This window comes from Nyctibius grandis, chromosome 2 (genome assembly GCF_013368605.1).
Source record: "Nyctibius grandis isolate bNycGra1 chromosome 2, bNycGra1.pri, whole genome shotgun sequence".
Taxonomy (NCBI): Eukaryota; Metazoa; Chordata; class Aves; order Nyctibiiformes; family Nyctibiidae; genus Nyctibius; species Nyctibius grandis.
This window is the reverse complement of record NC_090659.1, coordinates 126,328,956-126,354,704: the sequence shown is the minus strand read 5'-3', so window position 1 is coordinate 126,354,704 and position 25,749 is coordinate 126,328,956. Positions and strand designations below refer to the sequence as shown.

Below are 25,749 nucleotides of genomic sequence, written 5' to 3'. Positions count from 1 at the left end.
TGGATCTCCAAATAAATAGATTTATCAAAACAGAATAAAACAAGAAACCAGGGATAAATACATGTACCAAAACAACCTGAAAACCCCCCAAAGCTATTTCCAGAAGGTGGAGGGCGATGCTGCTGCACGCCCTCCTCCCCACGCTGCAGAAATGGTCCTGTTCGCCCTTTGGGAGATGCCTCTCCTGTGAATACAGCCCAGTAGATATTAAGTAAGATATATATAAATACATGGCATAATAACATGCTTAGTAGCGACCTTAGTGCAGCGTTCGGGGCGTCAGACCCTGTCAGCTGGTGGGCCCTCCCCAAAACTACATCTTCAAGTGACCTGCAAAGAAGGGAAAAGAATCCTCCCAGCTGAAACAGAGGAGAAAAGACTCAAGATTACTCAAGAAATACCCTTTGGAGGGTGTTCAGCCAAAGAAACCCTTTGCAGGTCACAGGGGCTCCAAGAAAAGAAATAAGGATGATTTTTTCCTTTCCTTGCAGGTCATCTTCATGCCGGTGGTTGGTATAAAGCATGGTCACGTTCTGCTTTGCTGCCAGCTCCTGATGCTCCTCAGAAACGCCGGGGCATCGGGGATGTATCCCACCACGTCACGTCGCACCAGGTCTCACGTCGCCGCCGTCTCTCCCTCCTCCCTCTGCACACCTGACGTCTTATGTAGAGGGAGATGACAACTGCCCTCTTGGAGGCACCTCCACGGCTGTGGCTTCAGTGTGGTTGAATTTGGTTCGTTTGCTGGAGTTTCTGTAATTTACACTAGATTATCCTTTATTGCCGTGCCAGTCTATTTAATAATGCAACTTTTTTTTCATATATATGTGTATGTGTGTATGAGTGTGTGTGTAGATAAATCAATAGCTAATTTAAAGTTTTTTTTTCTTTACAAGTTCTTTGTTTCTTTCTCTGGGCTTTCTGTCATCCTCAGCTCTGACGTCTGGGCTCGGAAGATGTTCCAGTGACCTGGAGGAGCAGAGATGGACACTCATGAGCAGCAACACTTAGAATAGAATCATAGAATCACAGAATTGTGTTGGTTCAAAGGACCTTTAAGGTCATCAAGTCCAACCGTTAACCCAGCACTGCCAAGGCCACCACTAACCCATGTCCCTCAGCACCACATCTACATGGCTTTTGAATCCCCCCAGGGATGGGGACTCCACCACTGCCCTGGGCAGCCTGTGCCAGTGCTTGACAACCCTTTCCATGAAGACATTGTCCCTGATCTCCAATCTAAACCTCCCCTGGCACAACTTGAGGCCGGTTCCTCTCGTCCCATCGCTTGTTACCTGGGAGAAGAGACCGACCCCCCCCTCGCTACACCCTCCTTTCAGGTAGTTGTAGAGAGCGAGAAGGTCTCCCCTCAGCCTCCTTTTCTCCAGACTAAACACCCCCAGGTCCCTCAGCCGCTCCTCATCACACTTGTGCTGCAGACCCTTCACCACCTTCATTGCCCTTCTTTGGACTCACTCCAGCACCTCAAGGTCTTTCTTGTTGTGAGGGGCCCAAAACTGAACACAGGATTCGAGGTGCAGCCTCAGCTTGAAGCAGGAGAGCACAATTTACCCTGCGTGTAGCACCCATGAGGACCATGCTGGGAGAGAGATGGGGAGAGAGGTCTACCCTCAACACTGGCCATGGCCAGAGCAGCTCATCAGTGGTCCCATAATCCAGTCCTAGGCTTTGCCACCTTGCAATTAAAATGGTATTTGAGGTCAAGAGGGGCCCTATATACCCCACCTAGATACCCCCACAGCCTGACCGGTGATATGCAAACTGCCTGCAAAACAAATGCACAGGAGGGAGATGGGAAACACCCCAAAAATGAGCACAAAGTGTCCCAATCCCTCTCCTTGCTCCCTCAAAACACCAGCATCCCTGTACTTGCAGGAGATGGGTCATTAGCCATTGGAAGGGGTGCCCAGGGAGGTGGTGGGGTCACCATCTCTGGAGGTGTTTAAGAAAAGACTGGACATGGCACTTAGTGCCCTGGTCTAGTTGCCATGGTGGTGTCAGGGCAACGGTTGGACTTGATGATCCCAGAGGGCTCTTCCAACCTGACTGATTCTGTGATTCTGTGTGAGATGGCTGGAGGTGGTTTCCCTCTATGTGGTCACTTCCCCCCGTAATCCCAGCAAGGATTATGCAGCCCTAATGTCGTCATCCCCAGGGGGGGAATATTTTCTAGCTGAATTAATCTCCTGTTGTGAAGAAATCACTGGCCAATGCTTTCCTAGAACTTGCAGCAACGGCAGAGGGATGGTTTCACAACAGGGTTATTTGTCAGGGGAAACTGAGGCAAGAACTTACAAGGGCATGGAGTGACAGGACGAGGGGAACAGTTTTAAACTGAAAGAGGGGAGATTTAGATGGGATTTTAGGAAGAAATTCTTGCTTGTGAGGGTGGTGAGACCCTGGCCCACGTTGCCCAGAGAAGCTGTGGCTGCCCCCTCCCTGGCAGTGTTCAAGGCCAGGTTGGATGAGGCTTGGAGCAACCTGGTCTGGTGGAAGGTGTCCCTGCCAGTGGCAGGGGGTTGGAACTAGATGATCTTTAAGGTCCCTTCCAACCCAAACCATTCTATGATTCTATGGTTCTAAGAAGCAGTGGACACATGCCAGAGGTCCCATCAGGGTGCGAAGCCCAAACTGGGAGCAGGGACTTGAAAATCCCCCAGGATTTGACCAAGAGATGTTGTCTCGAGTGGATTGGAGGTGAAAACAAATCTCCACCCTCCCTGGGGCACTGGGTGTGCTGGTACAGACTGGGCAGCAGAGCCGTTCCTGGCTGACCCGACGACCCGTGGGTGCTGGACAATAGGGGAATGGCTCCGATCCGAACCTGACCCGTTAAACCCAGCCCAGGCGAAGAGGCAGCCAGCGGGAAATAGCACGGCAGTTTCACTCCGCACAGGCACTCTCGGCATGTGCACTGGCATTCCTGCTTTTTGTAACATTTACGCACATCCAAGAACATTAAGAATGATTTTTAAAAACATTTCAAGAGTTTATTTTTTTTCAAATCCCTTGCATAATTTTTTTTTTTTTTTCATCCTGCAACGCCAGATGGATTAAATATAAAAATAAAACAGTTTTACAGGCTTTGGAGAGACAAAGCCTTTGGATTTCACAAGCGTGCAGCCACTTTTAGAAAGCTGGCTGCCCTTTCCGATACCATAAAGTGAAAATGTGACCGCTAACCAGGAGTGTTGCGTGTAAAGACAGGTCAACCCTGACCCGGCAACGTTTGCACAAGCCTTTTCCCTACAGTTCACTCCCCACGTCGGGCTGGGATTTATGCAGCAAAACACGGGGTTGTTTGGGGCAGATTCTGTGGGGAAATGGGATTTTTCTCTCCCTACCTTCGTTCGTCCTGGTGATCAGCCTGAAGTTCTGCGCTTCTTGCTTGAATTCCTGTTTGCTGATCTTCTTGGTCTGTATCAGATGAAATATCCCTGCAGAGGGAAACAGAGGGCATCAGATCCTGCGACGCTCAGTCCAAGGCTCAGCCTGGTTTGGGTGCACACAGAATCACAGAATCAACCAGGTTGGAAGAGCCCTCTGGGATCATCGAGTCCAACCGTTGCCCTGACGCCACCATGGCAACTAGACCATGGCACTAAGTGCCACATCCAGTCTTTCCTTAAACGCCTCCAGAGATGGTGACTCCACCACCTCCCTGGGCAGCCCCTTCCAATGGCTAATGACCCTTGCTGAGAAGAAATGTCTAACCTGAACCTCCCCTGGTGAAGCTTGAGGCTGTGTCCTCTTGTCCTATCGCTAGTTGCCTGGGAGAAGAGGCCAACTCCCACTCCACTACAACCTCCCTTCAGGTAGTTGTAGACTGCACTAAGGTCACCTCTGAGCCTCCTCTTCTCCAGGCTAAACACCCCCAGCTCCCTCAGCTGTTCCTCATAGGTCAGACCCTCCAGACCCTTCCCCAGCTTGGTCGCCCTCCTCTGGACTCGCTCCAACCACACCTCTCTGTCCCCTCCTGAGATGCAAAAGGGACAGAGGCTGCACTGGATGCCCCAGGGTCCTGGTTCGGGGTGGGATCTGTTGTGGAAGCCTGATGGGAGTTTCGGGGTGAATCCAGGGCTGGCCAAGGACCAGGAGAAATCTCATTTGAACGCAGTAACTGCTCGTTAAATCAGAACACAACAACGCTGTGAAGCAGGTGAAAGCAATAAGATTTTGTTGCTCTGAAAATCATCTCGCACTGGAGGAGGTCCCATCTCCCCTAAAGCCATAAGAGAAATTAAGGTGAGACCAACTGGATCCCAGGATCCCCATCCTCTCTGCTCACTCCCGACCACCGATCTTCCCCGACCGCAGAGGCCCCTCCATCCTCAGATGTTTTCCTTTCCTGGAAGCAGCCGGGGACCAAAATTTTCCATCTCTCTGCCCCCAGCCCTGAAACTCCTCCAGGACAGAAAAAAAACCCCACGAATGACCTCAGCAGAGATTGATATTTCTATCCGTGCCAGCATCGTCCCGTTAGCAGAGGTGCCTGACTCAGACGTTTGACCCAAGGAAACCAGAACCTGCGTTTAGAAGTGACCTTTCTGCGGGATTAAGGGTTGCAATAGTCATATTTGCCTGCAAAGCGTGACAAACCGGGCAGGTATGTCTGGCATATCCTTCCCCACCTCTCACCCAGGCTCCCCGTGCGTCCAGCCTCTCGCTGCTGGCACATCTCAGAGGAACATGGTCCCCCTTATTTGGTGAAGAGACTTTCCCCGATTCCCAGCAGCAATTACACATAAAAAGAGTATGTAACGGATGGGAATCGGCGAGCAATCCATCGAAAGGAGATGTTATGGACTGTGGAAAATTAATAGAGGAAGTCAAAGACATCTGGAGAAATATGTGGATATTTGGACTATTAATAAGTCCTTCAAGTGGGTCAGGAGAAGAAGTCCTACCAGTAACAAAAGAAGATACTGGATGGAGATAATAAAACTGTTAATGACGCAAGAAAGGCACAAGTGTTCAATAAATCCTTCTGGTCTATACTTAGAAAGGAGCAGGAGGGTGTGCTTAGAGTCCCCGTGGCTGATGAAGCACTTTCCAGTACATTAGTAACCGAGAGGCTATTTTAAACAAGAGCTACAAGAGATAAACATCTTTTAATCAACCGACCTAGATAATGTTCACCCAAGAGCCCTCGGAGAGCTGGCTGAGACCTTTGGCCCCCCGGATGGTCGTTTCTGACAGATGTCAGGAGCTGGGGAGCAGCGGAGGAATGCAGACGATGCTCCAGCACGTACGAGGAGAGCACGAGGCAGCGCGGATAAGAATAGCCCGCTGCGTCTGCCGTCCACCGAAGAGCTGGGATAGAGCTGGGAAAAGGTGATGCCGTTTGCCCGCAAGCAGATCCTGTCCCACGGACAGGATTGTTCTTTGCAAAGTTTAGGATGAGATGGAGGGAGGTGGTGGGGCTGTCGGGCACTTGCCACCTTTCTTGGTGCTTTAAAGGGGGCTTACAAGAAAGATGGGGACAGACTTTCTAGCGATAGGAGGAGGGGTGATGGTTTTGAACTAAAAGAGGGGAGATTCAGACTAGGTAGAAGGAAGAAATGTTTTAGGATGAGGGTTGTGAAACACTGGTGCAGGTTGCCCAGAGAGGTGGGAGATGCCCCATCTCTGGAAACACTCCAGGTCAGGTTGGATGAGGCTCTGAGCAACCCGGTCTAGTTGAAGATGTCCCTGCTCATTGCAGGGGGGTTGGAACTAGATGATCTTTAACGTCGCTTCCAACCCAAACTATTCTATGATTCTATGGCTTAGGCACTGCCTCAGAACCAAAAAACAAGCAGAGTCCAGTACAGCACAAGGAATGAATTAAGGACCAGTCCCATCTCTAAGGGAACAATTCATCTTACCCAATATTGGAACGATAAGCTCTTCCACAGAGCTGTTCTGCCCATCCTGAAATGGATGGACGGGACATAGCTTCACTGCTTCTCTCTGCTGACTACACGAGGAACCAACATGACTCTTTAAACGTGGCACTTATTGCTGGGCTGGGGAGTGAAGTGAGCCTCATTCAAGAAACTGGTCTCAGGACTTGCTAAATCATGTGCAAAACAAAGCTTCAGGAGGTGGACAGAGATGGGAGCATGAGTGCACAAGACCCATCCCAGCAGGAGACAACCTTTGACACCCCATTTTGGGCTCTGTACTGCAAGAAAAACATAGAGGGAGTCCAGAGCAGAGCTATGGAAAGGACCAAAGGAGCAGAAATTTCTAACATCAAGGAAAGACTGAAAAAACTCAACTGTATAAGAGAGGATAGAGGCAGGAGCTGATGGCATCTGCAGAGGAAAGGAGTCTGCTCTTCACACCCGTGGTGAAGAGGATGAGAAGGCATGAGCTTGAGCTGCAGAGAGGCTGCACTTTGGGAAAAGTCATCCCTTACGAAGGGGTTTGTGGTTCTGGAAGAGATTACATGGGCTGCCAAGTCTCTGTGGCAGGAGATCTTCAAGTGCATGCCAGAAGAGTGCAAGGATGGCTGGTCCGGACCCTGCAAGTCCCCTCCAGTCGAGGTGTGAGGGTACACCAGCGTGATGAAACACTGGGGATCACTGAAGGTCCCAGAGCTCCAGGTTTTCAGGATAGAAAGGAATATTTTGGTCAATGTCTAATCAACAGCCTGGCAGGGTAAATGTGGGAAAGAGGTCCATGGGGGTACTGCACCTCCAAGTACAGCCTAGGCACAGTGAAGGGCAGGAGTCAACGACAGAGCCTCCAAACTGTGCTGGTCCCTCTCTGATCCTGCCTGTTCCTTTGTTGTCCTCACTCCCCATGATAAATCCTGCTCTAAAACATCAGCAAGTCACATTTCAAAACTTCTGAGCTGTTCAGACCCCTAAAAATGTGGGGAAGCCCCCACTGCAACCCATGTGGGTGCTGGTCACGCACCACCAGCAAGCTGGCTAAAGCTTTCGGATGGGTGTTGGCACCGGTTTCTCCTTCCAACTCCTGCCTTGTGGAGGAAACCGTGCCGGCACAGAAATAGATGAGGCCAGGTAGGTATCGTAAGCCCATACAAAGGCAGATGGATGGGTTCCAGGTGTGACTTGCAGCCTCTTTTCTCCACACACGCTGCTCTGTTGGTGGAGTGATGGACCATGGAGAGGTGGAATCCATATGTGACTGAGCTCATGCTCTTTCCCAATAGTAACACTTTGCTCTGCCAAGCAAAAGAGCTCTGTTGGCCTCGGGGACAAGAGCCTCCCCTGTCCTTGGCTGGCAGGGCTCAGGAGCTCCGTGCAGACGCGAAGCTTTTGGCCTCAGAAGGTGGCGAGAAGGTTTGGGTGGCAACCTCTGCCAAGGAGCGAGGAGAGGAAACGGTGGGGCCCAGACAGTGCAGGCTCAGAGCTGTCCTCCAGCTACAAGGTGCCATTGTGAAGGAGGCTTTGCCGAGGCAGGGGGGAGGATGGGGAGAGGGGCACCGTGAAGGATGGAGGATGGCAGGGGGAAAATGGAAACATGGTGGCAGCCACAGCTTTGTCTCTGGAGTTAATTTCTTCGGCTACTATCCACGTGTGCCTACCATTGGTGGCTGGGAACAGCCAGCAACAGGAGGGCTGAGGTCCCCTTAGGGAGAGAGGTGAGACATGACCATACCCAAGAGAGCAGAATATCTGCCTACACATGTCGAGAAGACACAGGCTGAGGGTCGCCGTATCCATAGGCAGGGTGCGACCAACCTCAAGTGCTCAAAGCACAAGTTTTTGCAAGGGGTAGAGTATGTCCAACGAATACTTGGGGTTGGGGCACTGTGATGCTTCCCCAGGCCCAAGAGAAACACAACACAAATATCTAGTGGACCAGGCGTCTCTAATTTCAAAGCTAAAGGTGTGGGGACAGAGCAAGAGATCGGTGTCATTTGACCTCTGGAGGACACACCACCAGACCCATCCAAAAAGTGGGCTGGGGGCAATTCATCCCCCTGCCCTGCATGCACCTTTGCAGCAGCTCTGCAAGCTTTGCTCCCAGTGATGGGTGGACTGGGGGAAAAAAAAGAGCAAAAGCAAAAATATGGAATGACTAGAACAATCTTTTGCTTTGTTTTCCATGTGCATTTGGCATGAAAGCGGGCAGGTTTGGAGGAACAGTTCCATGGCCCTTGCCTTGTTTGCCCATGTGCTGTGCCTCCGGGTGGTGTTGCAGCTCGTGGTGGGGTATACTGGAGCCAGAAGTGGTTTCCAGCCCCTGGTCTGCATGCAACAGCAGCAAAAGCGTGTGAAAGGGGGGAGTTAGAAAAGCCAGCCTGCTGTCAGCAGGTTTTGACTCACCACACAAGGTCTGGAGCACCACTAGAAAAGCCTGAAAAAGTGAACAAAGCTTGGAAAGCACCAGGTTTCCACACACACCTCCTCCATTGCTGGCTGGTTTCGTTACAGGACTCACCTTTAATCAGCTTCCAGTTGTAGATTTCCACCTCCTCCGCAGGCTCCTTCTCGATTGCAATCGTCCTGAGGATCTCCTTGGAGGTCTCCGAGCTTGGTGGCACAAACATGTACACCAGGACGCGGTTGGGGTTCTTGCCACACCGGGTGGTGACTATTTCGTCAGTGGGTTTGACTCTGGTTTCTGAGCAAAAACAAGGACAGAACTCATAAAATAGGGGCAGTAAGGAGCTTGGAGGAGGTCATCTCAGCAAGGGTCATTAGACATTGGAAGGGGCTGCCCAGGGAGGTGGTGGAGTCACCATCTCTGGAGGGGTTTAAGAAAAGCCTGGCCATGGCACTTAGTGCCATGGTCTAGTTGCCATGGTGGTGTCAGGGCAATGGTTGGACTCAATGATCCCAGAGGGCTCTTCCAACCTCATTGATTCTGTGATTCTGTGATCTCAGCACCCAAGCTGAGGGAAAGGCGTCTCATTGGCTTTGATGCCATGTGGCACAGCCTCATCTCCGAGTGGCTCCCAGGATCCGCTCCCCAGCACCGAGATCAGCAGCGGAGATGTTGCTAAAGGATCTGTGGACCTGCTCATCCCCGTATTTTCCATTCCCCTTAATATTGTCAGCCTTGATGCCAGCGGAGATGGGGAAGGGGGATCTTCTCCACCTGGATTCCCTGTAACCCGCTGCAGGGACCTTGGTGCCACCATCACTGCAAAGCCCAGGCTGGATTCCCCGCTTCCCATCTCGCTCCCGCTGCCGTCCCAGAGGAGCAACGTCAGCGAAGGGATGAGCCCGCAGCACGGGAGCCAGCGCCGTGGCCGGGCTGCCTGGGCACCGCGCCCGGCTCAGCCCCACGGGTGGGCTCAGCCCCAGCACAAGCCCCCTCCCCACATGGGGTGCAACACTGGGGCCACCGGCGGGACCCTACATGACTTTTTCAACATCCTTGGTAAAGGAGAACTGCTAATTTTAATTTTTTTTTTATGTATCTGGAGTAATTAAGAATCCCCCGTGGTTTTGGAAGCAGATTTATTGCCTTTGGTTGTGGTCCTTGGAACGCGGAGGAGCCCAGCTCTGCTGAATTTAGCCTTGTTCTCCCAGTCATTTTGGATGCTAAAGCTTTTTACACTACTCGAAAGAAAGTTTGGCTATAAATAGACACGTGGGGTTTATTTTAGTAGGACGGTTATTTTAGGCCTCATTCTGCTCTCCCCCGTGCTTTCTGGGGCGGTCCTGAGCTACTCTTCTCAGAGAGGGGATGGAAATCCCAATTTAAAGGGATGAAAACAGGGCTTTTTCATCAAGGAGAAGACAAGTGTTCAGCTCTGCAGGCTCAGCGTGACATGAAGGGGGAAGACCACAGCCCACCACCCTCACCATGGGGTCCAGATGCAGGGAAACTTCCATCCCAGACCATTAAACTTCACCCACATCAGAGCTGCTCTTTGCATCGATCAAGGCAGCCCCACCTTCACGATAGGGAAGGGGTTGTTTAGCCTGGAGAAGAGGAGGCTCAGAGGTGACCTTAGTGCAGTCTACAACTACCTGAAGGGAGGTTGTAGTGCAGTGGGAGTCGGCCTCTTCTCCCAGGCAACTAGCGATAGGACAAGAGGACACAGCCTCAAGCTTCGCCAGGGGAGGTTCAGGTTGGACATTAGGAAGCATTTCTTCTCAGCAAGAATCATTAGCCATTGGAAAGGGCTGCCCAGGGAGGTGGTGGAGTCACCATCTCTGGAGGGGTTTAAGACAAGACTGGACATGGCACTTAGTGCCCTGGTCTAGTTGCCATGGTGGTGTCAGGGCAATGGTTGGACTCGATGATCCCAGAGGGCTCTTCCAACCTCATTGATTCTGGGATTCTGTGATTCTGTGAAAGACACATCCTCACAGCTACAACAGGTATTTAACAACCTTGGAGCTTCACACTGGAGCCACTCGATGGCCAACAGCACTGGGGAGGAGGAGCAGGGACGCAGGGGTCCTGGTCACTAGCTCTGCCCCCAGAAGCTGCAATGGTCTCCCCATCCAATCAATTCCCCTTCAGGTGGGATCTCTTTTGCAAATAGAAATTACTTAGCGTTTCTCTCCAAGCTACTGGGTATAAAGGAGGAAGAGGAGGGCAGTCATGGAAACTGCCTGGATAAAAAGATCGGTGAAACCTCCGTGTAGTGAAGCAAAGGAGAAGCATGTAACTTGGCTGAGCAACGTCTATGTGTGTGATTACTATCTATGAGTACTGGAAAGCAAGAAGAAAATCATTTTGGCTGGGTCAGAGTGTTTAACTGGAAATAAATGAAGACTGAGCAGCAGACAAGAGATCCCAGCAGAGAAAGTTGTAGACTTTAAACCAGGAAGACCTGCTATAATGGGAATGTAAGACTGGAAGGGCTCTGCTCAGTCATCACATCCCATTCCCACCAGGCACCACATCATAAATCCTGCTCATAAACATATCAGAAACCTTATTAAAACAAGCCGAGCTTCTGCTCTTCACTCCCCCGGGGAGGCCATCCCAGAATCTCTCTGCTCAGAGGCTGGAAAACCTTGACAATCACGGCTGAAATTATTTTGCAGCCTGTTTGCCCCCATTTTTAAATGTGGCAACGCCCCGTGCTTGTTCTCCCAGGTGAGACCCCTCCACGAAACCACCTTGAAGATGCACATCAGAGGAGATCACCCAGAAACTGCTACGCCCGCAGTCAGGCTCAAAGGGACTCAGGTATCTTTAGTCTCTCTAGGGAAGCAGTGGGTGGTCCATCATCTAAACATCTACTGCTGAATGACAGAGGTACAACCTAGAAAACATTCTCCAGTGGGAACAGGAGAAGATTTCATGCCCTGCCACATCTTTGCCAGGTCTGTGGTTTAAGGTGAACAGCTTTCCAAAGACCAAGAAGCAGCTAAGAGACCCAAAATCCATTGAACATGAAAAAAAAAAAGAGGTCTTCTCTACCGTAACCCAGCACCAGCCCAGTTCTACCTGGCCCACCCCAATAGTTGTGTGCCTAACCCTCCCCTTCCAGGGATGGGGACCTCAATTCAAATTCAAACCAAACCACGAGTGCTGCAGATAACCCTGCACTTGGGAAGTCTCCTAATCTCAAACCGACATTTCAGCTGTCACAATTTAACCCTATGACTTCTTGTCCCAGCTGGAGGTCTGGAGAACAGACCATGCCCTCTCCCCAGAAGGCATCTTCTACCTGTCTGAAGACTCAGAGCATGTCCCTCCTTTGGCATCTTTCTCCAGACTCCACCCACTCAACAGATGCGACCTTTTGGTACCGGTGCAGCTTCCTCACCTTGGGTCAGTCCTGCTGCCCTCCAAGATGGCCCAACCCTTACATCAGTGCTTGCCCTGCTGAACTCACCTGGTGTGAATTCAAGTCACCAGTGTTGTGAACCCCTACACATCTGTCTGCTCGGAGCTTTAAAACAAGGCTGAAGGAAGGAACTGGAAGGCAGTTGCAGGAGCAGGTGGGATCCCACCTACCTGGACATATTTTACAGCATTTCCCATCTACTTTCTCCGGAGAGTCACAAGGATACTCCTTGGGGCATGTGATCTTCTGGCAGTCCTGGACACCGTCCCTGCAAGTGCAGAGGATGCAGGGCAGGAGGCCGTAGAGCCTGAAGACAGGGTGCCACACTTCCCCGTGGGAGTAGGTCTTCCCGTTGTAAACACAAGCTGGAGGAGAGAGAGAAAAGAGTTGCCAGTGGAAATAAATCCTCCTCCTCTTCGTACACCCAAGGCTTGGTGGAGCTCAATACATTTCACCACCTCAGAAACGGGTGGCCCTGCTGTCTTGAGGAGCATGGTCTTCTGGCAGCACATCCAGCAGCAGCGGACGCTGGGATATTGCAGCCACCCCACCCAGGAGGTGCCATGGGGCAGGGGGACCAGGCTCCAGGAGGTGGAGGCTACTGGGGTCAACCACCCTGGTGGGGGCGAGTGATAAGTGTGGGCAGGACCTTACCTGCCTCCAAGCCTCTGCAAGCCCAGGGTCTCTCCGAGGCTGTCACAGCCATGAAGCACAGTGAAGAGTGCCACCTGCTGACTCCTCCACGAAAATTTTTGGAGGTCCAAAATTTTCCTCCAGGGCTTCATCTCCAAGGACTGGAAAGAGTCCTTCTGGAGAAACAGCACTGGGAGAGCCCCCACGAGGAGAAGGGACCTGTCTTTTCCCCTTTGGCTCCATGAGGTTGCCTCCTCATCTCACTTTCCTACTCCCTGCTCCAGGAGAAAGACCACAGCACTGGGACAGACCCAGCACATGGTGGGTAGGTGCAAGAAGGAACATCTTATTCCTCTGCAGCACTCTCCTGGAAGGATCATGTGGGGTCTTTCAGCTGAGCACCTCCCTTCCTCAAAACACCCCAAGGACCAATCTTCTTCCAACATTTGTTGGAAAGTTGTAGATTCATGCAGCTAAGAGGCTGTGGGCCATCATGGCTGAGATAGCTGGGTGAGGCTGGCTGTGGAGGAGTGGGAAGTAGGACTTGATGGTGGAAACCTGCTGCTGAAACAGATTCCCTGGAGAATTCAAAGTCCTGGAGAAGTCACCTTAGGCCACGTACAGACTGCCTGGCCGCTCCATACCTTACCTTTCTTGTGCTTCTCTTTCAAGACGATCTTCACGGTGGTGCCACCTCCTCCTTTGGGTTTGAAGCTCCTGGGAATGAATTCCAGGGAAGAACTGAGAACAGTGGATGTGGTGGCTTCAGGTGGCTTCCTGCCCATTGCTTCCCCCAAGCACTGGTCTTGCGAGTGCCTCTGTGAGCAGTCAGAGAAAAGAAGGGGACTCAGACACAGGCAGTTGGGTTGTTCTCACTCCAACACATGTTGGAAAAAGCCATGCGGTGTCCTGCAGACCTTCCATCTTCCCAAGCTCAACCCAATGTCCTCAGAGAAGTATGTGAGGTCCTACATCACTAATACAGGCAGGGAAATAGGCTGGTCTTTCCTAGATGCCTGCTGGGAAACTGAGGACTGGCATCAGTGCAACCCAACCAGGATCAGAGAGGTAAGGATGGGCCATATCCTGCCCTCTCACCTGGTGGGCACCAGGAGGGTTGGTGTGGGGCTGCCAGCCAGCAGGACTGAAATCTCAGGAGCATCCCACGCTTCCAAGAGCAAACTGCTGGGACAAGACATGCAGCACAAAGGGTCCCCTTGTGTCTATTTTGGAGGCTTTATAGGTGGTGGAGGTGTGACGCTGGCGTTTCACCCAGTAGTATGGAAAAGGACAGGGCCAGGAGCTGTAAGTGACCTAATCCCACAGACCTGGCACGGGCCACCCAGCTCTGAAATGTCACCGTGAATCCACCCTCAGAAGCCAAGGAGTCACTTTTTCCTTGCTGGGGCTGCCGATACAAACAGCCTGGGGAAAGCATGCTGGTGATCAGCTCCAGCGCTGGCTGCTCTATGGGAGCTACAACTGGGAGGTGGGACACCTTTGAGCCCAGGGTGGAGAGACATCATCTCCTGAAGCAAAAGCCCCCAAAGAGAGATTTGGGCCATCTGACTCTATGGGTAAGAGCCATGTCTGGCTGTTTGTCACCTCTGAGTCTGCTCTGTCCATGTTCCTCAGCTGTTTTAACCCACTGACCAACCTCAGCCAGGTTGGCCAACAAGGAGAAGTGCCCAAGATTTCCAGTTCCTACAGGTATTTTGCTCTTCCAAAGACATCAGAAATGCTTCAGAAGAAGAGAACAAGAGTCTTTCCCTGGTGGTTTGAGGTCTCAGCCTATGCTGATAGCCCTCACCTAGAGTCAATTCCAAGACACGATTCATCTGCAAACCAGGTGTTGGTGGTTCTGCTGTCCAAGGAACTGACTGCCCTCCTAGAGCTGCTCTGGGTCATTTCTTTGTAGAAGACTATGGTCAAGGGCAAATGGTTTTCTTTGAGCTGCTCAATGGGGCTGAGCTAGAAGCAATAATCTGAGTTTTAAAATGCAAACGTCACGTACAACACCTCTGTTTAACTGCAGGGGTTCCTCTTCCGTGGACTTCTCATATGAGCCATCTGCAAGCAAAAAACATTGTCCTGTGAAATGCTGCAGAGCTGGATGAGGATTTGCTCTCTGAGGTCCAACTGACTAAAAGCAGTTCTCTTGAGGGTGATGGCCCACCTGCAAGGTCTGGAGAGAGAAAAGCTTCCAATATGCAATTCACATCACCCAAAGCAAATGGGAGCCATACCCCAAAAACCCTTTTATCCTCACTGACTATTAACAAGAGCTCAGCTCCAAGAAAGACACAGCCTTGTAGCTTCTGAAGTTAGGTGGCATGAAAACATCCCAGAGGTAGAGTATGAGTTGATGGGGATGATCTGGCATTCAAAAGAAATCCAAAGACACTTCTCACCGAGTCAATGACATGCCCCAGCTGCACCAAAGAAAACTAGGGGAGAGGAACACAGATTGCAGAAGGGGAGAGTTTGGAGGAGGCACCTGGAGGAGGTCATTCTGTGTCCATGGCCAGGAGACAACCACGGCCATCCAGCTTCATAAATATTTCTTGTATTAAAGAGTAATTTTATGCTGTGACTTCATTGTCAGCAAGGTGTGAACCTGCCCGTTCACTCCTGAGTCTGTCCCATCTGGAGACATGGAGCTTGATTCTCTCCTCACTCTCCCAAGTGTGAGCCAGGGGAAACAGCAGCAAATTCAAGAGTTTCTCCCCCACGGAGAGCTGCGGGAGTGAAACTCAGCCATGCTCTACTGGGGTGGAAGTGGGGGGTTTTTCCCTGACTATCCTGGAAACTTCCCTGGAGCAACAGCAGCATGCATGATCTTTATGTGGTCTATACAACCATCTTCACCCTGGTGGGTGAGTGGTCTGGAGGACTTCACCCTCCATGCAGGTCACATCTCTTGCATGATGCACCATTGGCAGGGCAAAGAGCTCAGCTCTGGCCAGCTTGTGGGCTGGAGGGAGGCAGGACACAACTCAGAGTGGAAGGGGAAACACGCAAGAAAAAAATGACCCCTCATCTTTTCTTTCTTGGTGCAAGTGGCCTGATTTACACCACAGGCTTCCAAAATCCTGCTAAAGGGGCTTGGGATGGCTCCTGCCAGATGGTGACAATGCCTGTGTCTCCCAGCCCTTGCTCAGGAGCAGCTCCTGGGCCCTTCATTACCTTTGCAGACCTGGCAGCAGGAATCCGGCACGGTTAGGGGAGAGGAGCACAACAGCTCTGGGCAGGTCACCAAGCCGCAGTAAATCTGGCCTTCCTAGGAGACAGGGGCAAAAAAAAAGCATTGTCAGTGGTCTTCCCCAAAACCAGGCAGGCAGTGCCTCCCTCCGCACCCGTAAACTCTGCATAACACCCACCCATTCGATGTAGCACAAGAATCTTTTCTCTGACATCTCCCAGGACAAGGACCTGGAGGAGACAGGTGGAAAGGGGAAGCGTGATGCTGAACCCAGACCCAGGTCCATGCCACAGCTCTGCCCTCCCTCTGTCTTGGGTTATTTGTAACACCAGAGTGAAGCACACAAAGACACTGGGTTGAGAGCTGTGGATGGACATCCAGGTGTAGACCTTCTTCCACTGGCTTGGTGGTTAGTTTGGAAAACATCATTGCTGTAGTGATTCAAGCTGAAAACCACGGGCAAAGGCCACGCTTGACCTCAGTGCATCCCAGTCCCACCTCAGTCAATGGGTTTGCCCCTGTTTGCTGCAGGGCAAAGTTTCTGATGCTTTGCAGAAGGGTAAAAAATGATGTTCAGCAGCCAGACCTTAACAGCAAGGTCATCCTCTCCATGCAGCAATTTTCTTTGGGGTATCCCCAAGCTCTCAGTCAATCAAAACCAAGAAGTTAACCAAGGATTTCCACAGAAAACCAAACCACAGCAGTTTCTTTTGCCATTAGGAAGTCAAGATGCTGTGCAGGGCATGTGAAGAGGAGGAAGAAAGTCTGGTGAATGAGAAGTGGAGGTCATAGAATCAGAGGATCGTTTTGGTTGGAAAGGACCTTTAAGATCATCAAGTCCAACCGTTAACCCAGCACTGCCAAGGCCACCACTAACCCATGGCCCTCAGCACCACATCTACACGGCTTTTAAATCCCTCCAGGGATGGGGACTCCACCACTGCCCTGGGCAGCCTGTGCCAGTGCTTGACAACCCTTTCCATGAAGACATTGTCCCTGATCTCCAATCTAAACCTCCCCTGGCACAACTTGAGGCCGGTTCCTCTTGTCCTATCACTTGTTACCTGGGAGAAGAGACCGACCCCCACCTCGCTACACCCTCCTTTCAGGCAGTTGTAGAGAGCGAGAAGGTCTCCCCTCAGCCTCCTTTTCTCCAGGCTAAACACCCCCAGGTCCCTCAGCCGCTGCTCATCACACTTGTGCTCCAGACCCTTCACCAGCTCCGTTGCCCTTCTTTGGACTCACTCCAGCACCTTGATGTCGCTGCAAACAAAACCCTGTTCTCTGCTTCAAGGACCTCCATGGAGTTCAGACCTGCACGGAGCGGGCTTTGGCCACGCAGCCTCTTCTTTCTTTCTCCTTCTGACCAGCAGCTCACGGCGAAGACCTGCCTCAGGCAGGAAAGAGCAAATGTCCTGAAAAGCGGGATTTATCCTGGAGGCTCTGGTCTCAGGGCAGTTTTCAAAGAGGTTTAGACCAGCTGTTCACGCAGCTGTTCTAGCAGCTGACAACATCAGACACAGCCCGGCGAGACCCCGCCGCTGCAAGGCTCCACAGCCATCCTTTTATTTTCCCCTTTGTATCCAAGGCATCATCCTGCCGAATAAACAGAGCCTGAGCGAGAGCCAGTGTCTCTGAGAGGGACACGAGGGTCCGCAGGCTTCTGGGGACAGTGGCGGATGGGAAGGCCACACAGGGCCAGGTGGGCATGTACAAATGGGTTTGAGGGCTCCTTCCTGGCAATTGTCCCCAGCTTTGTGGGCTGGCATCCAGTTGGGGTCCCTCAGCGAGGAACCAGACTCAAAATTGTATAATTTCTATGTCTGTGCTGTTCCTCTTGCCACCTGGCTCCAAGCCACCAAGCTCCGAGGCGTCCACAAGCATCAAAGGCTCAGGCCAGCTATCCTGGTATCACAGATACTTTCCTACCAAGCATCAGCTGATGGTAACCACCATGTGCGTGCTCTTGGCATGAGAGAGGGAGGTGGTTTGGGCTCTCTCACCCCTTTTTCTTTCCTCCCAAGCTTAGTCAAAATATTTGCTGCAAGCAAAGCACAGATCAGCAGAGCCTGGTCCCATCCAAGGGCTCTGGATGATGGGCAGCGAAAGCCAAGTCTGCAACCCTCTTCTTTTTTACGGCAGAGGCTGCAGCCACTGCAAGCAGTTCCCCGCAGCATCCAAGTCCAGCGTCAGCACTTTCTATCCCCCTCCCTCGCTCCCTCTCGAGGAGGAGGAGCTGCTCCATTTATCTCCCAACACTCAGCTCCTGGCACGCACCGCCCCACGCTCCGCACACCTTCCCCATCACCACTGGCCAGGCTGCCTCGCGTCTCCATCGGGTTTTGATGGTTTTTAGCAGGATCCCAGCCTGTGGGAGAGAGTTGGGCAGAGCGGAGCCAAGCTCTGTCTCAGGGCATTGCTGGTGGCTCACGGAGAAGGAACATCCCTCTGGTGCTGGCAATGGGTGGTGGATGGGCAATCCATCACGGGGATGCACGGTGAGGACCACAAAGGCCACCATCGCAGCTCTCAGGTAGGGCAACCAAGACCATCAAGATGGGGATGCAACGGTCCTGCACAGGTCATTGCAGCTCAGTGAGAAAGGCAGATGCATCCTGCAAATGTTTTTTGTAGACAGCCTGGAAAGCACGTGCACATCTCCAGGGCACAGCTCTGCACATGATGGCCTGGAGGGCTGGTGAACACACTGCAGGAGTTTCCAGATGAAATCGTCTCCTAGTGCATCTCAGCCACCTGACTGCTCAAGCACGGCTCAACCCTGGGTTCAGCTTCCACTTAAATCCAAGCAAGGGGGGTGAAGATCACCAGGCGCCTGCCCATTGCCATCCCTGATGGTCAGGCTCTGCTGCGAATGCCCCCATCTCCCTGCTGTCATCTGCCGGCTGCGTCAGGGGTGAGCTCCAGCCATGCAGGGCAGGAGATGGCTGCTGAAGGCACCGCAAGACCCAGGAACCCAGCTGTGGTTGGGAGCCACCAAATCATTTCTGGAGCTCAGCTCAGTCCCACCAGCTTGACACTGGACTCGATGTACCAAGAACTTCTGAAGCCCAAGAGCTGGCATCCATGTTGCCTTGCAGGTGTGCTGAGCTCCCCCAGGTCACACAATCACACCATCCCAGACTGGTTGGGGTTGGAAGGGCCCTCTGGAGATCATCCAGTCCAACCCCCTGCCAAAGCAGGGTCACCCAGAGCACATTGCACAGGGTCACGTCCAGGTGGGTTTGAATATCTTCAGAGAAGGAGACTCCCCCCCCCTCCCTGGGCAGCCTGTGCCAGGGCTGTGGCACCCTCAAAGCAAAGAAGTTTCTCCTCATGTTCAGGTGGAACTTCCCATGGTTCAGCTTGTGCTCATCCTCTGGCTACAAACTCAGACGATGCCTCAGTGGAGCAGGTGGGAGAGCTGGGTGCTGCAGGGACAGCACTGGTCCTTGCAGCAGGCAAAGGCACTTGTTGGCCTGCTCAGTGGGGACAGGGCTGTCCCCCTGCCCACCCCAAGGAGCCCCAGCAGGGTTCACCCAGAACAGGCCCATGGGATCTCCAGTGAATAACCCACCCTTGGAGCAGCTTGTTTGTGCTGTTCCCACCAAGGAGGAGACACAGGCGAGTGCTTTGTGCTCCGACCCCAGGGCCCAGAAGACATTTGCAGCACACCTTGCTCTGGGTCAAGGCCAGATAACACACCCGGGCAGAGGAGGAAGCACCCAGCTCTGTGGTGGGCCTTAGTCACTGGGCAGGGAGGACCCAGCACCATTTCAGAGGAAGCTCAGAGGAAGATCAATCTCCTGCACTGATAACCTGATCCTGATGATAAACCATCCCACCATGGGCTGGCACAAGCCAATGGTCCTCAAGAGGTTTTTGACCTGGTGGGACACTGTTGGGGTGCAGGAGCAGACCCCGAGTTCCCCCACCTCCCGTGGGCTCGCAGGTAGCTTACGGAGCAGCTGCACTGCACACACTGGTTCAGCTGGCGGCTGGGAAAGAGCTCGCTGGTGGTGAACATCTCGCCTTGCTGGTAGGTCGTCCCATTATACTGGCAGGACTTGACGGGCGCCCGGAGGCCAGAAGGGGAATGTGGCTCTGGAAAAGAAGATGAGAAAGGAACAGGATGAAAGTCAGCCCTTGCCTGGCGCCGATGTGGCACGGATGCTCAGCAGATTCCCCACCAGCCCAACTCAAAAGGACAAGGAGCCCTTTACACACCACAGTTACCATGAAGAAGTGGCCACGGCATTGCGTGGCCCATGGGGATTTACGTGCCTAAAAGCCTCTGGAGAATATCTTTAAGGTCCCTTCCAACCCAAACCATTCTATGATTCTATAATAGGGCTGCCCTGACCACGCTGAGCTCAGCACAAAGGTAAAACTGGAAGCCTGACCACCTGAGGTCTTGTCCCCCACCGTGCCAGAGTGGTAGCAAAGTTAGTCAAAAACCATCAACGATTTCGGAAATAAGGAAAAAAAAAATAGAAAAAAAAAAAAGGTATTTTTAGTTTTTAGCTAATTACTCATAGGAGAAGCCCTTTTGATCTGACTCCAGATGTTGGAGGTCATCACATCCAGGGGAAGGAAAAATTCAAGAACTTTGTTAAAAATCTTCAGAAATGGTTTTTGTTTTTTCCTGTATCCAACACATTTGCTGGCAAATGATCTTCTGGTTTATCCGTGAAGTGCTATTTTATTCCTCCAAGGCTTCTTGGGATGGGGGGCAGTTGGAGAAAGTGGTCTGGTAGAGAGCCCTCTTCCATCAAAATGCCATTTTTTGGGGGAAAAAGCCACGTGAGCAGCCCGAGTTGCCATTGCTGCCATGAGCATGGCCAGACCAGCATCGTTGTGTTGCTCCAAGTGTGACCATTCAAGTGGCTGCAGTTAAGGTACGCCCTGAAGGACCATGGCCACCTTGTCACCCCCTCCCCGTGGGATGTCCACCTACCGAGACACCGCGGGCAGCACTGCTGGGGGTCCGTGATGGGGTTGGCGCACTGCAGAGCCGGGCACTGGATCCGGTAGCACCTGATGTTGGCATTCTGGGGAGACACAGAGAGAAAGATGGTTTGTTCAGCTACAGTTCTGTGATTCTGTGATATGTTCACCCCTGCACAAGAAGGAAGATGTTGGATGATGGCCCTGTTATCATGACAGATTGTGCTGGTGTAGCTCACCCAGCCAAGGACATCCCCATCCCTGGCTCAAATCCAGCCAGCTCATGGTCTCATCTCTCATCATCAAAGACCACCCGTGGTCCCACAGCAGCCCTGAGCCACCTCCACCCGCAGCTCCCTCACAAGGTCAATCCAACACCCCCAGGGGTACATGGGGTTTTTCAAAAGGAAAGAGATTAATCCAACATCCCTATGGGACTAGAAAAGACTTCTCTGGTCAAATTAGACACCAGAAATGATCTGCTTAAAAGCTGCCAAAGCAATGCCCCAACGCAGCAGCAGCCCCACCACCCCCCATGGCACCATGCAGGGGACGTGCCTCGGAGCAGCTGCAGCGGATGCAGTACATCAGCCCCTGGGGCTCCAGGTAGGGATGCCAGCTCTCACCCGGGCTGTACTTCTTGCCGTTGAAGTCGCAGAACATATCTGGCCCTGAAAGTCAACCAAGAGAAGCTACATGAGAGAAAGGGATGGTCCTTGGGAGACCTCTCCTCCCTCTGCAATAAGCAGAGCAAGGGCAGCTCGGTACCTTCATGCTATCCCCCATGAGCAGCTGATGGCCACATCCCATCCACCAAACCCCAGATGGAATACATTCCTCAAAAGCCATTTTTTTTGCCACAATTTGTTTTTCTTTCTAGCCTGGGACCCATCTGACCAACTGGCAGCTCCTCTGTGCAAGCTGGACTCCCTTTGCAGGCAAGGAACAGAATGGGTGTTTTTGAGGCATAAATTAGAGTTGTCTCTCTAAAATGTGTCAGTAGAAATGCTCGTTTGAAGATTCACAGGTGATTTCAGGGTGATGCTATGGGACTGCATTTTCCCCAGAAGGGCTGTGAGTGGGGGGGGGGATAGAAGAGCCTGAGTTTAGGAGATATTTTCACTGTTTTACCCAAAAAAGAAGAAGAACAAAACACATTCTGGGGTTAGAAACACATTCTGAAGGAAAACCTTTTCATCCTCCTAAAAGCTTCAGCTCATTCTCTCAAGGACCCCTGGACAAGTGCTATCAGCACATGGGCAGCCGACCATCAGTCCTAAGGAGTAGGACCATGCTGGTTTGCCCCATCCCACCAGGCTCAGCCCCTTGGCTGTACCAGGCTTGACGCAGCACTGGTCCAGCTGGAGTGGATTGAACCATGCTCTTCATTTATGGGGCTGCCCATGGGGATAGCAAGTCCATCTCGTCCACTTTTTGCCCCCAAAAGCACAAACCCATGTATTTTTCTATTCCTCCCTGATCCTATCATCCTGAGATGAGCCAGATTCCAGCCGTGCTCCTGAACTGGAGGTGTCTGTCCCAGAAACAATCTAGCCCTGCCTACACTGGCATGGGTTTAACCTTGCAATGACACAGGGAGAGGGATGAGATCACAGAATCACAGAATCAATCAGGTTGGAAGAGCCCTCTGGGATCATCGAGTCCAACCATTGCCCTGACACCACCATGGCAACTAGACCAGGGCACTAAGGGCCATGGCCAGTCTTTTCTTAAACCCCTCCAGAGATGGTGACTCCACCACTTCCCTGGGCAGCCCCTTCCAATGGCTAATGACCCTTGCTGAGAAGAAATTCTTCCTAATGTCCAACCTGAACCTCCCCTGGTGAAGCTTGAGGCTGTGTCCTCTTGTCCTATCACTAGCTGCCTGGGAGAAGAGGCCGACTCCCACTTCACTACAACCTCCCTTCAGGTAGTTGTAGACTGCAATGGTGCCCAGCACGACTGGTGAAGGAGATCCCCTTTGGAGATTTTCCTTCTCCCTGGATTTTCGCAGGTCCCTATCAACCCCCTCCATCTCCAAGCCCTTGGTTACACACCAACCCTTTGGCAGGACAAGGCCAGCCTGTGGCAGGACCTGTGGGACAAATTGTGGCCATAATCACCAACAAGAACCACAGAGCTTTGGCCAGAAAGCCCAATTCAGTCATCCTTAATGTTCACAGCAAAAAGCATCGTCTGGTCCTGCAGAACCGAGCTCCTACCCCAGTCAGACCTGCAGGAACCTGGACCCCATAACTCCCACCACAGCCCATCAGCTGCTCCTGCTCTCCTGTGGCGTGTCCCCAAGCCCCAACCAGCTGAAGGGACGTGCTGGGGCTTAAGCTCTTTCATGAGTAAGCACATGCCTGCCCATGTGTGTTATTAGTGGTTTCAGTGCTTACAGCCCCCCTAAAAACTGAAGGTGATTTAAAAGGTTATGTCATCAAGGGGATTTGAGGTAGTTCAGGTGATTATGTTGCTCCAAGGCAGCAGGACTTTTACGCTCCCTGAAGCATTTATGGGTCTTTTAAAACCTTGCGGTGCCCTGGGGATGCAGGGAGAGGGGAGGGGGCTGTTTTCAGAGGCATGGTGCCCAGCTCCTGCCACATGAAGTCGGGCAAGCTGGTGGGTGCTGACCCTGCTACACTGCTGGAAGGACTCCTCGATGAATAGCAGAGGGCCCCCAAAATGACCTCGGTGGCTTTCACCACCCCAATGATGCTAAAAGCCATCCCACGCTCCGCTCTGTCACCGGGGGCAAAGCAGTTGTTTAGAGAGCCCGGCCGGCGTTGTCCCACCTTGCCAAAGCTGAAGATGCCACCTGCTTAATGCATTTCTCCCACCAACCAGGCAAAACTCATATGAATACACCGTGGGGGTGCTGCCATCCCTCCTCCAGCTTCTGACCATCCTCAGGATGAACCCAAGCGATGCTCTACCACAGCCGGTCCCTGTGGCCATCAGCAAGGGCAGCCCTACGAGTCTATGATGATCTTTATGGGTCCCTTCCAACTCAAGCCCTATGGGTGTGCCAGCAGCCCTGAGCTCCTCATTGAGTTAATGGCTTCAAGCACGATTCTCCAGGTTGTACCTTCAAAGGAGGTGGCCACCAGCTGTCCAGACCACCTACTCCAAGCACAGTGGTGTGGGGCCAGCAGAGGCAGAGATTTGCAACAATTTTGGGGTGGATGCCATCAGAGGGACAGGCAGGAGGCTTTTCCCTACTCAAGTCTTTACACCATCCCCATAGCTCGCTCCAAACCTCTAACGAGTCAGCAAACCCACATTCCTGGCCATGCATGACAAGAGCTTACAGCCAACAACAAGAACGGGGAGTGCGTGGCTGGGAACTGCAGAAACCCAGGAGAAAGGTGGGGTGGGGGGAGAAGAAAGAAAAGAAAATCATCATTTTGCAAAAGGGTGAGAAAAACGACTTCATTTTTCCCTGCTTGCAGCATCTCCGTGAACTACGCTGAGGGTGAAGAAATCAAGTTGCCTTCATGTGACGCGGCCCCGCTCTGCTCGCAGAGCCAGTTGGCTGCTTCGTGCAAACATTTAATCACTTGCCTTTCACAAGTGGAGCCCTGGTTTGGGTCCAGCCCTCGAAAGCAGCCTGATTCATGTCTGCAAAAGGCCCGCTGGTAAAATTAAAGCCGACTGGCAGCGCTGGGCAGCAGCAGACACTTGTCCGCATCTCAGTAGCACTATGCCGCGTATTTGGCAAGAGGCGCCGGCGTGTTTGGTTAAAAGCAAGCTGGGGATGGATGGAAGGAGGAGGCTTAAAAGCTGGAGGCTCTGGATCATTTTTTCCCATGCCAGGCTAATAATTTCATTTTCAGAGGTCAAACTTTGGACATCTTCCCAATTCACTCGGAGTGAAAAGCCATTTGTGGCAGTAAATTGCTCCCGTGCCGCTCAGTCTCCTTATTTATTGCGTCTTCGGCAACAGCACGCTCACAAAAGTCACGTTGTTTTACTTCTCATTTTCCAGAGAGGGCTCTTGAGTTGAGGAGTGTTTTCAAGGCTGCAGTACCAAACATCCAGATGAAGCCATCACCTTGTTTTCCTTCCCAAGGACCACGCAAACCCTGGGCAGGAGAAGACAGTGGGCCAGCCTGGTCCACGCCACCTTGGAGACACAACCAGAGCTTGCTGATTGCAAGCCAGAGGCTCCACGCTTGGAGGTGGCCCTATGGGACCTGGAAGCAGGAGCAGAGGTGGGAAGGAGCAAACACCTCGCATTGCAAACACCTCCAAGAACAGGTCCCATCTAACCAGTTTCTTCCCAAAATACAAGAAGCCCCCGATACAAGACTCTGCTCTTCAGGGTACCATTCTGAGTTGTATGAACCAGAAAGACCAACTGAAGGCCATGGAAATGATTCCTCTGCCACTCAGCAGCAAGTCCTGTGGCCTCGTGCCCAGAGGGAGGGTGAGAGATGCTGCAGAGAGTGACTCCTCCATGCAGAAGCTACTCTGCTTTGGCCACCCTAAAGAGCTCTGCTGGGGACATCATGGAGGAGGAAGGTTTCTCCCTACCTCCCTGTCCAACAGCCATTTTCTGCCGTGGCTCCAGTGTTTTCTTGGATGAGGACCACCTGGTTACATCCAAACCATTGAATACCCCAGGCCGGGGTCTGGGGGCAGTGGCCTGGCCCAGCTTATGTCCATGCCCACCTGCTGGAAGTGTCCTGGCCCAGCTGTCCCCAAGCATTTGGCAAAGCCCAAGTTGACACCGGTCAACACCACGTTGGGGAGTGCACCAGCAGCAAGAGTCTGGACACCTCCAGTCAATGCTTGAGGCTGTGCCCAGGCCCTGGTTTACTTTGATTATCATTAATTGTCATTAATTATCATTAATTGCATCCTGGATGGCAAAGAGGGTGTGTAATATGAGACGGAAATTATGAGGGGGAGGACGAGGCAAGAGAGGGCTGTTATAAAGAAAAGAGTGATCTCTGGCCATGGCAGGGACAAGAAGAAGCCATCAGCCTGGGGCAAAGCCTGGAAGATTTAGGACAGGTATTGTGGGAAGCTTGTGACCTCCCAGGAGATATAAACCCCAGAAGAGGCTATCGCAGAGGCTCTGAGACACTCTACGAACTCCCTGAAGCAGCATCCTCATGAGATGATCTAGAGACACCAGTCGAGGGTAACAAACTAAATGGCATGGAGAAACCCCTCCTGCACTGCCTTTGGTGACCGCTGACATCTCTCTTACACCATGAGA

At 52.2% G+C, this 25,749-nt stretch overlaps 1 protein-coding gene across 1 annotated transcript in view; it reads right to left on the bottom strand.

Annotated features, from left to right (window-relative positions):
• Positions 1–531: 531 nt before the first annotated feature.
• CHRDL2 (chordin like 2) overlaps positions 532–25,749 on the bottom strand; it is a 29,957-nt gene continuing 4,739 nt past the window's right edge. The window contains exons 2-11 of the mRNA XM_068419077.1: positions 21,078–21,190; positions 20,530–20,623; positions 19,534–19,676; positions 15,560–15,653; positions 14,388–14,443; positions 13,023–13,191; positions 11,911–12,105; positions 8,422–8,604; positions 3,366–3,458; positions 532–969 (exon numbers count right to left, since the gene is read on the bottom strand). Of these exons, the coding sequence (XP_068275178.1) occupies positions 890–969; positions 3,366–3,458; positions 8,422–8,604; positions 11,911–12,105; positions 13,023–13,191; positions 14,388–14,443; positions 15,560–15,653; positions 19,534–19,676; positions 20,530–20,623; positions 21,078–21,190 (1,220 nt within the window). The 3' untranslated portion in view covers positions 532–889. The remainder of the gene's footprint in view (positions 970–3,365; positions 3,459–8,421; positions 8,605–11,910; positions 12,106–13,022; positions 13,192–14,387; positions 14,444–15,559; positions 15,654–19,533; positions 19,677–20,529; positions 20,624–21,077; positions 21,191–25,749) is intronic.